The sequence below is a fragment of the Scyliorhinus canicula genome, chromosome 5 (genome assembly GCF_902713615.1).
Source record: "Scyliorhinus canicula chromosome 5, sScyCan1.1, whole genome shotgun sequence".
Classification (NCBI taxonomy): domain Eukaryota; kingdom Metazoa; phylum Chordata; class Chondrichthyes; order Carcharhiniformes; family Scyliorhinidae; genus Scyliorhinus; species Scyliorhinus canicula.
In genome coordinates this window covers 36,844,133-36,860,206 of record NC_052150.1, presented here as the reverse complement: position 1 = coordinate 36,860,206, position 16,074 = coordinate 36,844,133, and the positions used below count along the sequence as shown (strand labels likewise).

The 16,074-nt window shown below is 43.5% G+C and overlaps 1 protein-coding gene across 1 annotated transcript in view; it reads left to right on the top strand.

The window, feature by feature from the left end:
* The window catches only part of LOC119965910 (oxysterol-binding protein-related protein 10-like), a 287,075-nt gene that overhangs the window by 189,326 nt on the left and 81,675 nt on the right, over positions 1-16,074 (top strand). Inside the window, exon 7 of the mRNA XM_038796909.1 lies at positions 13,573-13,719. Coding sequence (XP_038652837.1) covers positions 13,573-13,719 — 147 coding nt within the window. The remainder of the gene's footprint in view (positions 1-13,572; positions 13,720-16,074) is intronic.

Sequence of the window (16,074 nt, the reverse complement as noted above, 5' to 3'; positions counted from 1 at the left end):
ATAAATTGTTGTTTCCCTCTTACATTAGTATTCTTGGGACGTATTCTGATGCGTGCAAGATAAAAGCTTTAATACATCTTTTTTTGCAGCACTAAAGTTTTGTACCACCAAATGACTATATCCAATTAATCTCTCACTCTCGTACTTTCTCCATAGCTGTAAACTATTTCCATGTTTATCCACTCTCTTTTGGATGTTACTATCGAATCTGTTTTCACCTATTTCAGACAGTGCATTTGTGATCACAACAAATCGTGGTGCAAAATAAATTTTCCATGTTGCTGCCTTTTGCTAAATCGACTTAAATCTGCTGACCTCGTGTTACTAACCCATGTACAGTGAAGAAGGGGATGATAAAGGCCTAAGATGGAAAGTTGCAGTTGTGAGAAACTTAAACACAGCAGGACTGGAAGGAAAATGGGTGACACTGATAGGAGGAGATGGAGAAGACTGATCAGCTAGCATTATGGTGATCCCCAAGTAAAATGGGAGAAGCCGAAAAAAGTGCTATATGAAAATTTTAATGTGCCTCTGATTCTTCATGTAGTTATGGAGATCAGAACTGTGCACAGTTCTCCTAAGTGCGGCTTGACCAGGGTTCTATGCAGGCATAACATTTCTTCACTACTTTTGAATTCTGTTCTCCTAGAAATAAGTCACAGTGTTTTGGTAAGCATTTTGTTTTCTTTTTTAATATTTAGAATACCCATTTCATTTTTTTCCAATTAAGGGGCAATTTAGCGTGACCAACCTATCTATCCTGCACATCTTTTGGGTTGTGGGGGCAAAACCCATGCAAGCACAGGGAAAATATGTAAACTCCACACGGACAGTGACCCAGAGCTGGGATCGAACCTCGGCCCGTGGCACTGTGAGGCAGCAGTGCAAACCACTGAGCCATCCTGCTGCCCCTTTGTAAGCATTTTAAATGTATTTGCTGACCTATTTTACTGCTAATGAATTGTTCACCAGTATCGTTGGATTCCTTTGCTCCTTAGTTTCTATTTTCTCCAACGTTTAGGTGTTTTATGTTTTTCTTACCAAATTACTTTGCTTCATATTTTTCTATTTAACATTAATTTGTCATTTAACTGCAGTGAAACGGGTGGGAAATAACTTTCTAGATTGGTGAATGACATTGCAAGAATAGAGTCAGGGTAACGTATCATGGGTAATTACTTATAGCAATATTAGAGAGAAGAGAAATTATGACGTGAAATATTTTATTTGGGCTAGTCTTACTATTTTCAATAAATTAAGCATCTGTTCTTGTTCTAGCTGGTTTCATTGTAATTCCTAATTATTTGCACCAGATGGTGCTGTACAAGAGCCTCTGTTTGAACCTTGGAGTATTTTGCCTCAAGAGAAGTGTGACAGCCATGGATTTCCATGGCAAGTACGACTTGCTCAAGTATTACATGCAGTTATCACATGACTTAACATAGTCTGTAGGTGTTTATTCATCCTCTGCAATCTTATTGGAATTGTATTCTACCTGCTTTCTTGTTCCAATGCTAGTATATGTGCTCATTGAACCTTTCTTGTTCATGCAGAGACAAGCTATGCTGTCTGTAGTGGTAAGTGTTATAAGATGCAGAAAGCTGAAGGATTTCTATTGATTATAATTTTTTTCTTGTAAACGTGCCTCTTTATTTTGTATTTGAGGTTGATGTTTTGTATAATAATATAAACAATTTAGCAACATTGATAAAATGAATTTGCATCTCCCAAATAGTTTGGCTATCCTAATATTTCGTGAATGCTACATATCTCTATGGCTTATATTAATGTTTTTTTAGTTGGCTGCTTATTTAACAATGCTGGCAGCCGAATGAAATACTTAATCGCACTGCATGCTGAAATGAATGCTGATTTGGATTTTCTTGCAAATGTACGGAGAGAGTACCTCAAATCTGGCTACCAGAAATTAAAATTCATGCAGACACACGGAGAACGCGCAGACTCCGCACAGAGTGAGCCAAGCTGGGAATCGAACCTGGGACCCTGCTTCACAACTCCAGGGTCCCAGGTTCGATTCCTGGCTTGGGTCACTGTCTGTGGGCCCACTTTGGTTTCGGGCCCACCCAAAATGGCCACCACCACTGTCCTCTCCCAAAGCTAACAACAAAGACGCTTGCGTCATCAGCATTCTACCCGGCACCGCCCTCCCTTGAGTTCCTCACCAATCCCTCCCTCAAAGTGCTCCTGTTCACGAGCATCCCTGACAGCATAATGACCTCCATTTGGAATATCACAGAAAGAAGCCGATACAAACAGCCCAAACTATCCTTCACCTCACCCACTCCTCCTTCTGAACTAGTGCAAACAGGGAAGAACAAACCCAAATCTCCTCTTGACAAAGCCCCATACCCAACTCTCAACAAGGGAAAACCACATCTCAACGTGATCCCAACATCAACCATGGTGAAGAACCAACACATGAACGTATAACACCTCCAAACATTCAAATAACAGTAACATCAAAAATGTACATAATCAACATTAATCCTTTCCCAAACCATGCTTTCTCAAAGTAATTTGCCGCCTCCTCTGCATTAAAATAATGTGCTTTGTTCTTAAACTGATCCACAGTTTTTCCAGGTACTGCATCCCAAATCAAACCTTGCTCCTAAAGAGCGCCGCCTTGGCCTTGTTGAAGCCCAACTAATGTTTGGCCAGGTCATCCCCAATGTCCTGATGTATGCATATGGCGTAACCCTCCCAACTACAGTCTTGTGTGGACTTGCCCACCTCAAAATCAGCTCCTTCTGCAAATATCCAGGCGACCGAACGATTACTGTCTGTGGTGGATCCTCAGCTCTCGGGTTTTGACACAGCGACAGGTGGACCTGATCCACCTCCTGGGGCTTCTTGAAAACCCCCTCTCCGACCAGCTTCCTGAACATCTTCTTCACGTATTCTGTGGCGCTCGTACTTTCCACTCCCTCCGGCGGTCCAATTATCCTTAGATTTTGATGCCTGGATAGATTCTCCGGCATTGTTATCACTGCCTCCAGAGATGTGAGCGAGACCCTGTGATCCAAGACTGCCTTCTCCACCTCCCGAATCGCCGCGTCCTGCAACTCCAGTCGCTGCTCCACCCATTCCAGTACCCTGCAAAGAGGAGCTACTTCTACTTTATTCACCCTGGACAGGACCTCCCACATCTCTTGCCGCTGCTTCTTGAATTCACTAGCGATGAACTCCATTAACTGCTTCATTGGCTATGGAGAGGGCGCCGATGACATGGTGAGGTCCACCATATCTTTCTTCGCTGTGCCACGAGGGTTCTCCAAATCTTGAGCAGGGGTTTTGTTAGATTTAAGCCTTATATTATAATTCACCAACATTCCACATTGGAGGAGAAGCCAACAAGCTTCAAATGCTTTGTTCTATTTCCCACCAAAACACCCATTTACTGGGTAGAAAGGGCCAAAAACCAAGTCTTCAAGCGGAAACCACCTTGTGTGCAATCAGTCTGCTCATTGCCACCACCTGAACTCTTCAGTGAATTACATTGACATATTTCTGAAACTCCCAATCTGTTTTCCAAAGCAATATTGATTTGCGCTGCATTGCATAAAATCAGTGCATAATCCATGAACATAATTTGATGGTTGATTTACATCACTTTTTCAATTTTGAGGTGTCAGGAAAGTAAATTGACTCTCATAACCAACAAAATTTAAGATTTTGCAATCTTTCACATTAATTTGTCAAATGTTGAGTGCAGCTGTGTTGTTGAATACAGTGATGAAGGCCCTCATAGATTGGATACATGCAATAGTTAGCAAGTTTTCTATTTCCATTCCTATCATTGGTTTTTCTTTTACATTTTCACCATACTTGGTTGGTCGGATTGAAGGGTGACATGATTCTCCAAATGATACTTTTAAACATGACCATTTAATAAGCAGTTAAGAGGTATACAAGAGCAACATTGTTTTATTTGCCTATCAGCTTTCCCTTTTTTAATGTTAATTTCATTCAACGTTTCATCTTTATTTCTAGTTTTAATTCAGGAACTTATTGATGAAGGATCCAAATAGGGATATGAACAATAAGAACAACAACAATAATATTTTTGTAAAAATGGTCATTTAAAAAAAAAATAGCAGGGAACTTTTAAATGGATATATGTAGTTGCGTTCATATGTCAAGTCCATTTTCAAAAGTGGTAAGCAGTGACCTCGTATGATTTTCTCAATGATGAGAGATTTTGATGGAGAAGGTAGAGAGCAATTATTCCCTGTGACGAGTCAAAATCATTAGCAAATGGCCTAGAGATGAGATGAGGACAAATGTTTCGTTCAAGGGTTGTCAGTATTTGGAAAGCGCTCCTGTAATGGTCGTGGAAGCTGAAAAGCTTTAAAAAGGATTTTGACAAGCATTTGTGGATGAGGAAATTAACAGGGTTATGGACAACAAATGATGTGGGACTAAACCTGATGGTCCTTTCAAAAACCCAACGCTGCAGAACAGGCTGAATGATCTATTGCCTAAGTGGTAGCATGGATGCTGGATAATTGTGTAGTATTATTACATAAGATATATGGCACAGGAACAGGCCATTTAGCTCAATTAATCTGTGGCGGGTGTTTTTGCTGCACTCTACCCGCCTCCCATCTTTCCTCATCATCTATCATCATACACCTCTATTCCCTCCTCCTTCATATGCCTGTATAGTTTTCCCTTAAATACATCTGTACTACTTGCTTCAACCACTCCTATGGTATAGAGTTTCACAGGACTGTCACTCTGGGTAAAACAAAACTCTAAATTATCTGTTGCATTTTATTTTAATTTTCCAAGTTCTATTCTTACACCCCCTAAAATCAACTTTTCTGCAATCTATTAAACTGATTTACATTATAATTATGTCCTTCCCTATCATCATCTCAGTGTAGTAAATTATGGTCACTGTTGCCTAGAATTCCTTGTTTTTACTTCTCTCATCTCCTCTAGTTCATGTCCCATCACTAGAAGTGATGGCCTTGTTGGGCTTTTCACATATTTAGTTTGAAAGGAGCCTGTTAACATTGTAGAAACTCCATTCCCTTATCACCTTAACTGCCTCTTCAGTCCAATTAATATCATGGTAGTTGAAATCTCCCATGATTATTAGTCTTTACTTTTTACTCAATTCCCTAATTTTTCAGCATATCACCTATAAACAACCTGCCACTATTAAGTGATCTTCAGGCTGTACCAGTTAGTGTCATGGATCCTTTATTATTACCTATCTGTATCTATATGCATTTTGTATTTGTCTGATATGTGTCCCTTTTTTCTTTTTTAAATGTTTTTATTGGTTTTCACAATTTACGTTCCACATTCCAGTTTGAAGGTTAAGTTACAGGTTGCACAACTACACATAATACCAAGTAAAAACAATCTAGGAAAAATTAAGATTTACAAAACAGATAAAACAAAGGGCAAAAAAGAAAACTAAAACAAAGAAAGATTACTATATATTTACACGTACTTGTCTCCCCTCCTATCTGGCCAACCTGCCTCAGTTGTATTCCCCAGTGTAGCCCGACTGTGTATTAACTGGCATGTTTATTTTTATTTTCTTGTATTTTTTTGTTGTTCACTCTGATTTTCCATTTACCCACAGGCCCGCCCCCTGTGTTTCTGTCCCTTGTAACTCGGTCTCTTTTTTTTCATGTTGTGGGCTTTCCTTCCCCCTTCCACACCCCCCCCCCCCCCCCCCCCCCCCCCCCCCCCCTCTTCCTATATGTTCCACGTTTCGTTTCCCCTTGTTCTATTGGCTGTTGGCTACAAACAGGTCTTGGAACAAGTTGGTGAACAGCGTGCATGCCCTGTGAAAGCCCTCTTCGGACCCGCGGATGGCAAATTTCAACTTCTCCAGGTGGAGGATGCCGACGGGTCAGACAACCAGCCTGCAACTTTGGGTGATGCTGCTGATCGCCAGCCAAGCAGGATTCTTCGGCGGTTAATTACGGGAGCAAAGGCTAGGGCATTGGCCCCTTCTCCCCATAAAGAGTTCTGGCTGCTCTAAGACCCCAAAGAACGCCACCTTTGGGCATGACTTCACCCTCACCCTCACAACCTTGAACATTGCCTCAAAGAAGGTAATCCAGAACGCAACAAGTCTGGGACAGGCCCAGAACGTGTGGGTGTGGTTGGCCGGGCTTCCCTGGCACTATTTACATTTGTCTTCCACCTCTGGAAAGAACCTGCTCCTTTGGGTTCTGGTTGGGTGCACTGGTGCACCACCTTTAGCTGCATTAGGCTCAGCCCTGTGCATGTGGAGGTGGAGTTCGCCCTGTGTAGTGCTTTGCTCTAGAGTCCTCCCCCTACTTCTATGCCTAGTTTGTCCTCCCATTTTTTTCCCCTGTCTTGTCCAGGGGGGAGCCAGCCTCCTCCAGCAGTCGTCCGTACCAGACATCAGCTTCCCTTCCCTGGGTCACCCGTATCCAGTAGTTCCTCAACTAGCAAATGTCCTGCTATGGGGTACATTGTTGTTTCCCTACAGAGGAAGGTTTTGATCTGTATAAGACTCATTTTGTTTCCTTTTGGTTGTTGCAACCTCTCCATGAGTTCCTCCAGGTTTGCGATTCTGTCGCCTGTGTACATATCTCTAACCTTCACCCCTCGACCTGCCTCCACCTTTTGAAGCTGGTGTCCCTTGTTGCATGATAGAACCTGTGGTTGTTACAGCTGGGGCCATAGAAGACATTTTGGTTAGAGCAAAGTGCTGTCTCATTTGTATCACGTTCGGAGCGTGACTACGACCACTGGGCTTCTTGAGTACTTGGTTGGAGGGAATGGGAGTGCGGGATGTCCATATATAGGAACTCTCCTCCATCCTCTCCCATTCCGCTCCCGGCTCCTTCACCCACCCCTTATTCTTTCTGCTGTGGCCGCCCAGTGGTAGAACTGCGGGTTTGGGAGGGCCAGGCTTCCCATGCTTCTTCTCCTTTGTAGAACCCCTTTTTGGATCCTCTGATTCTTTCCCCCATGATTAGTTTGTCTACCGTGTTGAAGAAGGCCTTGAGGATGTAGATCAGGAGGGATTTGAAAAGGAAGAGGAACCTGGGCAGTACGTTCATTTTGATCATCTGCACTCTCCCTGCCAGCGAGAGTGGAAGTGTGCCCCACCTCAGCAGGTCCCTTTTGACTTCCTGACGATACTCATCGGGTTCCGTTTATGGATCTGTTTCCAGCCGGGGGCTATTTGGATCCCCAGGCAATGCAATTTGGCGTGTTTGTATGGTAGTCCCTCCAGCTCTCTCCCTCTCCCTTGCGGGTTCACCAGGAAGATTTCACTCTTGCTCACGTTGAATTTGTAGCCTGAGAAGGCTCCAAGCTTCTTTAGTAGCATCATGATCCTTTCCGTGCTGACCTGGGGTTTGAGATGTAGAGGGGCAGTTCATCTGCACAGAGTGAAACTCTTATGTTCTCTGTCACCCCTCTGGATACCTCTCCTGCTGTTCGCCATTCTGAGAGGGATCACTAGTGGCTCGATTTAGAGTTAGCAGCGGGAATAGCGGGCATAACTGCCTTATTAAAGGCATAAAGCTGGAAGTATTTAGAGCTGGTGGTGTTTGTCCGTACACTCGCCATGGGAACGCTGTACAGTAGTCTCACCAAAGAGATTAATCCTTTATTAAAAAAAATTTCAATGAAGTGGCAATTTAGCATGACTAATCCCCCTATCCTGCACATCTTTAGGTTGTGGGGGTGAGACCCACGCAGACACGGGGGGAATGTGAAAACTCCAGACAGACGGTGACCGGGACTCAGATCCACTGTTCCACCGTGCTGCCCTTGGTGAATCTTGACCCAAGTCTAAACTGCTCCAGTACCTCTGTGAGATACGTCCACTTGATTCTGCAAAGGTCTTTTCTGTGTCCAGGGAGATGATCTCACTTCTGGTGTTTTCTCCCTCGATGGGGTCATTATCATGCAGGCGCCTGATGTTTGATGTTAGCTGTCTTCCCTTGACAAAGCCCGTTTGGTCCTCCATGACCACCTCTGGTAAGCAGCTCTCCAGCCATTTAACCAGGATTTTTGCATCTACATTGAGTAGCAAGGTGGGTCTCGAGGACCCGCACTCAACGGGTCTTTGTCCTTTTTGGGTATGAGCAATATTGAGGCTTGTGCTAGTGTTGGTGGCAGGCGAGTTACCAGACTGCTGTTCGCCATTCTGAGAGGGATCACTAGTGGCTCGATTTAGAGTTAGCAGCGGGAATAGTGGGCATAACTGCCTTATGCCTCTGCACAGCTGGAAGTATTTAGAGCTGGTGGTGTTTGTCCGTACACTCGCCATGGGAACGCAGTACAGTAGTCTCACCAAAGAGATTAATCCTTTTTTTTTTTAAATTTCAATGAAGTGCCAATTTAGCATGACTAATCCCCCTACCAGCGAGTCTGTGAACATCTTTCACAAGTACTTTTGTGAAAGTCCGCCAGGAACCCATCTGGCCACGGTGCCTTTCTCACCTGCATGGAGTTGATACTCTCCATGACCTCTCCCAATTCCAATGGTGCTTCCAGGCCCCATCTCCTGTCTTATCCCACAACCGGTATGTCCATTCCGCTAGGAAACTGCTTCATCCCCGAGTCCCCCTTGGGGGTTCGGAGGTGTATCGTCCCCGGTAGAAGATCTTGAAGACTTTGTTGACCTTTTCTGGCTGTTGTCCCTAACCTGAGCTATTTCCCTCGTGGCCCCCTGCTTTCTCAGCTGGTGAGCCAGCAGGCGGCTGGCTTTGTCTCCATGTTTGTAAAAGGTCCCCCATATCTGGTGGAGCTGGTGTACTGCATTAGCTTCTTTTTCTCTGCAGTAGCTATATGGTCGGAGCCGCAGAATACCTCTGGTCCACCTCCAGTATGAATCGACCAGTTGCTGCCCTAGCCACCCTCTCCTATCTATGTGCGCTTTATGTATAATAATTTCTCCCCTTATCACTGCCTTCAGCACCTCTCAGAACGTGGAGGGCAAAACCTCCCCATTACTAATAATGTATGTGTCTATAGCCTGCGATATCCATTCGCAGAATGCCTCCTCTGTGATAAGGGCAGCACAGTAGCATAGTGGTTAGCACAATTGCTTCACAGCTCCAGGGTCCCAGGTTCGATTCCCGGCTTGGGTCACTGTCTGTGCGGAGTCTGCACGTTCTCCCCGTGTGTGCGTGGGTTTCCTCCGGGCGCTCCGGTTTCCTCCCACAGTCAAAAGATGTGCAGGTTAGGTGGATTGGTCATGCTATATTGCCCATAGTGTCCAAAATTGCCCTTAGTGTTGGGTGGGGTTACTGGGTTATGGGGATAGGGTGTGGGCTTGGGTAGGGTGCTCTTTCCAAGAGCCGGTACAGACTCGATGGGCCGAATGGCCTCCTGCACTGTAAATTCTATGATCTATGATCTTATCTGTCAGGAGGGCGGTGTCCAGTTTCCATTGGGGGTGTTCGGCCCCACCCATCTCCAACCTTACATCAGTGTAGTGTGGAGCATGGTCGGAGATTATGATTGCGAAGTACTCTGCTCCTACCCTGGTAAGCACTGCTTCTCCCACTACAAAGAAGTCGATCCTGGTGTACCTGGGTGTGTGAACCTCCAGGGATTTACTGTCCCCATCTGTTCCATGAACACTACCAGTTCCTTTGCCATGTTTGATTTTTTTTCTCCGATTTGTGGTTTGATCTGTAGTCCTCTACACGGTTAAAGTCCCCTCCCATAATGAGTCGATGTGTGTCTATGTCGGGGATTCCCGCCATGGTCTTTTTCATGAATTCCGTGTCATCTCAGTTGGGAGGATACTCGTTAACAAGGACCACTGGTGCCGCTTCCAGGACGTACCGGCTCCCTTGGTCCACATCCATCCTCGTTGTGAATGCTGTCCCCTTATTGAGCCGTATGGCCATCCCTTAGCCCTCGACCTGTAGCACAACTGGTACATCTGTCCCACCCAACTCTTTCTTACCTGCAGTTGGTCCTTCTCCCCCAGATGTGTCTCTTGGAGGGAGATTATGTCGACTTTCAAACTCTTCAGGTGGGCGAAGACTGTAGATCTTTTCATTGGGCCGTTAAGTGCCCCGACGTTCCAGGTAGCTAATCTGCCCCCCCCCCCCCCCCCCCCCCCCCCTGTGGGATCAACCATACTTATCTTGTGAATACACCCCTGCACTCCAGGTTTCCCATTGTTAGGGAGCCATCCAAAATGACCGTGGTCACCATACTCACCATGAAGCTGAGCCCCTGCGCTCCAGGTTTTCCCTTTGTCCAGGGGATATCCAAGATGGCAGCCACTTTGCGAGTGCCTGGAAACACGCGGATAAACGCGCTTGCTCAGGGACTTTGTTCCCTTTTGGGAAGATCGTGCTCCAAGTGTCATTTTGGGAGGCTTTGGCGAGGTGTTTCCGCTGCCTATTTGAGTGAGATCGAGACCTGTATTTACCCATAGTCATTTTATGGGGGCTTGGGGAGTTTTTCACTGGTCAATCCCACCTTTAAGTCCCCCCTTTTAGAACCTGTCCTTCACCACCCAACCTTCATGATGCCCCTTCATACCCCTCTTTACTGGAGCCCTCCCCTTTGCACTGCCAACCTGTCATCCTGACACCGTCAATCTGGTACCGGGCATGCCCTTCCCTGTCCCCGACACTCGCAGAGGCTCCAATGGCTTCAGAGACCCCTGGAGTGGCCAATATACTGGTATCCGCTGTAACAATATGTGTATTGTAAAGAATACAAGGGGTTAACAATAAAATAACAATACTTCTCACCACCAGATGGAGATAAGTAGCAGTGATATAAATATCATGTGACTTCTGGGAGAAGGTTGTACGGCGTTAGAAAGATTAGGTGCATAACATAGAGTTCTGTTGTAAGAGATACATTGTTTTATTTAGTAACGTATTCCTTGTTTACTGGTTAGAATCTTTAATTTAGGGGCAGCACGGTGGCGCAGTGCTTAGCACTGCTGCCTCACGGCGCCGAGGCCCCAGGTTCGATCCTGGCTCTGGGTCACTGTCCATGTGGAGTTTGCACATTCTCCCCATGTTTGCATGAGTTTTGCCCCCACAACCCAAAGATGTGCATTGGCCATGCTAAATTGCCCCTTAATTGGAAAAAATGAATTGGGTGCTCTAAATTTTTTTTTTAAATCTTTAATTTAGTAGTGTAAATAAATCAGCTTTGTTCAGTAACACATATTGGTGTTCTTTGTTAACACTACGGTCTCTAAGCATCCTTATAGACCCAACATAGAACATCACATCCACTTGTGAAGATCAGTACTACCTAGTCTCGAGAGATGGGTGAGGCCTTGCCAGTGTGGCCGGTGACTGCCGGAAGAATGCGGCCTCAACCCCAAACATGATTGTCTGGATCATGCCCAGCAAGGGCATCATCCAGATCCCTTCGATGCCACACGCATGGTTCGACTCCCGGCTTGAAGCCCATTTTGGGCATCTTATGCGATGCCCCCAGCGCAACAGGATTGGCGCCAGACTCAACACAGTGGGAAAATCGGGCCCTACTTTGCTAATTGTTAGGTTTTGCCACCAACGATCAGCTTCTCAACCACCATCCACTGCGACATTAATTCTTCTCTGACTTATCTTATTGTTTAATATACTCAGTAATTGTCGGATGCTTATATTGAACAAGGATATCTGTTGTTTTGGTGCCTGAAGTTTCTGTTTTCTCGCAGTTGCATTCTCTGCTGACTGCAGACGAGAAACTGTTGCAACTTTCGAGATAAATGCTGTGGTGTTGATGCTAAATTGGAGAATGCTTTGTTTTATGTCAGGTACCAAATACTGTAGTACCTCACACAAGTTTTTTAGAAAACTCCCTGACTTTTAAATTATTTTTATGCCCACATGTATCTCAGTTTTATATGTTACTTGTTTAAAGTTATTATTTCCCACCTTTTCAGTCTCCTTTCCCTGCATATCATCCCCAGATCAAAAGACAATCAAGCTACTTGGTCTCAGTCCTTTGTTTGGGAATTACCCTGCATAACTACCACCTGATGTTGTCCTTTTCTTTGGAACTCTAATTTCACTTTATATATTGCCTACTTTGGTTCAACTCTCTGCAAGTATACTGCCACCTTGCTGCGAGCACATTATTTGCTATATTGTTGGAAGTTTCCTTTGGAAATTTATATTGGAGATAATTCCACAGGTATGCTCTTTCATCACTATGTAGCCATTTTGGGGAGCAATTCACTTGTTGATTCGCTTTTTATTCATCGATTGGACATGGAACGTGCAGGCTGTGTCAGAATTTATTGCCCATTTCTAATGGGGGAAGTTAAGAGTCAACCATATTGGTGTGGTTCTGGGGTCACATGTAGGCCAGACCAGGTAAGGATGGCGGATTTCCTTCCCTAAAATACATTAGTGAACCAGATGGGATTCATGGTCATCATTGAACTTCAATTCCAGATTTTATTGAATTCAAATTTCACCAATTGCAATGGCCGGATTTGAACCTGGGTCTCTGGTTAACTAGTCCAGTGACAATACCACTGTGCCACCGCCGCCCCGATACATGACTAGTCAAGTGTATGGTCCAAGGAAATTAGAGAGGGACATTGACAAAAATTCTCTGATAATTCAAGTATGGTAACTGTAGGTAGGCATGCAGTACATGGAGAAATGCAATTTATAACATTTATTTCTGAGCAGCTCTATGCCAGTGCAACTTTATAGAAAAGGAAAACTGTCAATTTATTACATCCTGCAGTTTCATTTCTTATTTAATTTTTCACATTCTATCTCGAGAGGGTTGAATAAGTAAATGACAGCTGAATCTTCTGATGTGTGCTTCCATTTTATTGGCATTTGCAATGATCCCAGATCAATAGCAGTATCTATTTAACTGATTATTCCTTTAGGAGCCTTTTAATGCCTGTAAGCCAGCTTAGAGTAACAAAGGCATAAAAGAGCAAAAATAGAGTGATTTATTAATTTTGAAACATGCTGAAATAAAGGATTACTGGGTTTTTGCAAACCTATAAGCCACGTATGCCAGCAGAAGCTGTCAAATTTACTTTAAAAAGAAACTGGTTGAACCTTGCTAATAAGGTCGCGCTTGAGCAGCTTCAGTGCATGCTGCTTATAATTAAGGCTAAGTCCCAATGTCACATGACTGAATGAGAAGGATGGCTTCACATTTGATTGATTTCCAATCCAGTGGAGTAAGGGAGGGGGATGTGAGAAAGCCGTCAGAAAGCTCAGTGAAACGTTGCCAGCTTCATTTGCCTGTTGTCAATAAGCTGACGCTGTTTTTTTAAAAAAGCACCTGCATTTAGACAAATGTCAAACTTAAATGCAAGGCCAAATGGTTTGCAGTCTTGCAGAGTGAGTTTATTTCTAAAACGTAGTTGATGTATGTATTTCAGAACGATGAAATTGCTGTGCCGTGGATCCTTCCTTCTAGTAACATTGCTTTGTGTGCACAAAGGGAAATCCAAACATAAAGGGGATGGTTTTAAAACAGACTGATGCTTGCATCCAAACTGTCTAATGTTTGAAAAGAATTTTCCTATCCCACCCAATCATCTGAATGATTTATATATCTTTTTTTTGTCAGCAACAAAACCCTGAAGTGATAAATCCTGAAGATGAAATAACAGACACTGAGGAGAATGTAGAGGAAGACTTGGGAGTCATGGATGATCAACGTAGCGTCATTCTACACCTCCTTTCTCAACTGAAACTCGGCATGGATCTCACTAGGGTATGTAATCAAATCGAAAATTTGATTAGTTAAATCAAAAGTGTTCAATATGCATTGAACAATGTTTTGTTGGCTTCTTTGCTGTTGTGAAAAGTAGATGCAGAACATGAATGCTGTGGGAGATGTTGTAATTTAATCCCTTGTGACAATATTAACTATTATAGAGTAGTTTTATAATCTACTAGTGCAGCTTTAAGTGTTTCTATTCTTTGCACCTTCTATTTCAAAGCAAAATTTTGAATTGATAACGTATACCATTATGACTCTTCTACTTTTGGAAGAGTCATGAGTCGCTTTTATGAATGGTAGTTGGTAGCAGTGCTGTGGTGGCCTGAATTAATGCTTGTTGTGATACTGTGTATCAGAATTTCCTCACATGATTCATTGGCAAATTGATACTAATTTCAGTATTTCTTTTGGTACAGTAAAATTTCTATTATCTGGTATGTGCGGGGAATGGGTGGTGCCAGTTAATCCAAAACGCCAGTTACCTAACCACGTTTCAACCAATCAGGAAACTCCTGGGTGATCTCCTGATGATGCAGGTGTTGAGGTCCTGCAAGAGGTGCGAGGCTGCGCAAATCTAGTGAACGGTGGTGAGGGAACATAGTGCTGCAGAATAATGGAGGCTAAGGCCAGTGTGAGGGCAGGCCGTGGATAACAACTACCAATGAATTTGGCCATTTTTCGCAGTTGTGGGAGAGTGGACTGATGGCGAATAAGTTTCTGAGAGATGAGACAGCTCCAGTCAAATAACAGGCTTGACAAATTCCAGGTGGTAGAGTGCTGGATAGCATAAAGGTTATTGTAATTATGTAATTTGCGATAAATATGACCATATCTCTGGCACAGTTGTCTGATTCTACTTACTACCAATTTGTACTACATTAAGCCTTTTGGGAAAACTAACTGTACTGAGAACAATAGATGTGCCAGAGATGACACATTGTTTTTATCTCATTTTAATCGCTTAAATTGCAATTATAACTTTAGCGAAACCGTATAGTATCTGTTACTACATTTAAACGTTAAAGGGCCTGGACTGTAGAATTTTAAATTTTGTCTTCCTTAGTTTGAAATGGTCAAAAAATAAGTATTATGTAAATTAAAAATCTAAAATACACATGTTTTGACCTTTTTCTTCCACATCTGCTTTTAACTATCTTCAAATCAACTCCACTTTGTTCGTTAAAAGCCATGTAGAGAGGAAATGGGGAAAATCCGATTAAGGTGACTGTATTTGTAAATGTCGTATCAATTTTACTGTTTTGTAAAAAAAAAAAAATTTAGCAGCAAGCAAAACAAATGCTTTTGTACGTGATGCTTTTGTAATTTTGTTCTCCCCACCCTGTGTTCGAAGTATGTTGTCAGCATTTTACTGCAAACATTTCAGTAAGATATCCACAGTCTCTTGGATGCAGGTTGCAAAACTTTGAAGCAATGTTGCAGAAATAATCCGGAATATTAGCTAACATCCTTGCTCTCAAGATAAATCAAATCAAACGGTTAAATTCTTTCTCCTGCGTTCAACTTCCACATAGATATAAATTTCCACATTGATATAAATTTCCCATCAAAAAGGGAAAAATAAGAAGCGATAATAGCCATAATAACTTTGCTACTTATCCTTCCAAGTTGGTCAGGTGCTTTTCCTCACCTTTGCTACACAAGCAGACTTGACTGAGATTTACAAGCCAAAGAAGATTTTTTGTGCAGTTGTCTCGCTTATGCTAATATCCAGTTTTAAGATCTGCAATGAATATCATAGCTCGTTCTCCGTAACTGACACCAGTCACCTTGCATGATTTCTAGAGTGCGAAAGCTGCTCCAATTCCTTTGACCCGGGTCCGTAAGCAGCAACCATAGATGAGGACGGCTTTCGGAAATGTTGCATAAAGACAGCACCCACAAGCTCAGAAGGAAGGTGTTTGAGGGTTCTTAAGTATGGCGGATCTGATGCAAAATTATCTGACCCCTGAATTTAAAGCAACACTTGTGCTATCTGACTTACAAGCGAATAACTAAAGCATTAAAGACTTAGCATAAGTATTGAAAGCACGATTTTTAGAGATGCAACCTACAATGGTTTACATCCCAATCAATTCAGATTCAAACATGTAGGTCTGGGTTTTCCGCCGCTGGTAGCGGGGTCCCCAACGTGGTGCCGATCCAATCGTGATGCTCCGACCCCCCCCCCCCCCCCCCCCCCCCCCCCCCCCTCCCTTTGCTGGCGGCGCAATCATAAGACATAGGAGCAGAATTAGGCCACTCAGCCCATCAAGTCTGCTCCGCCATTCAGTCATGGCTGATATTTTTCTCATTCCCATTCTCCTGTCTTCTCCCCCAAACCCCTGA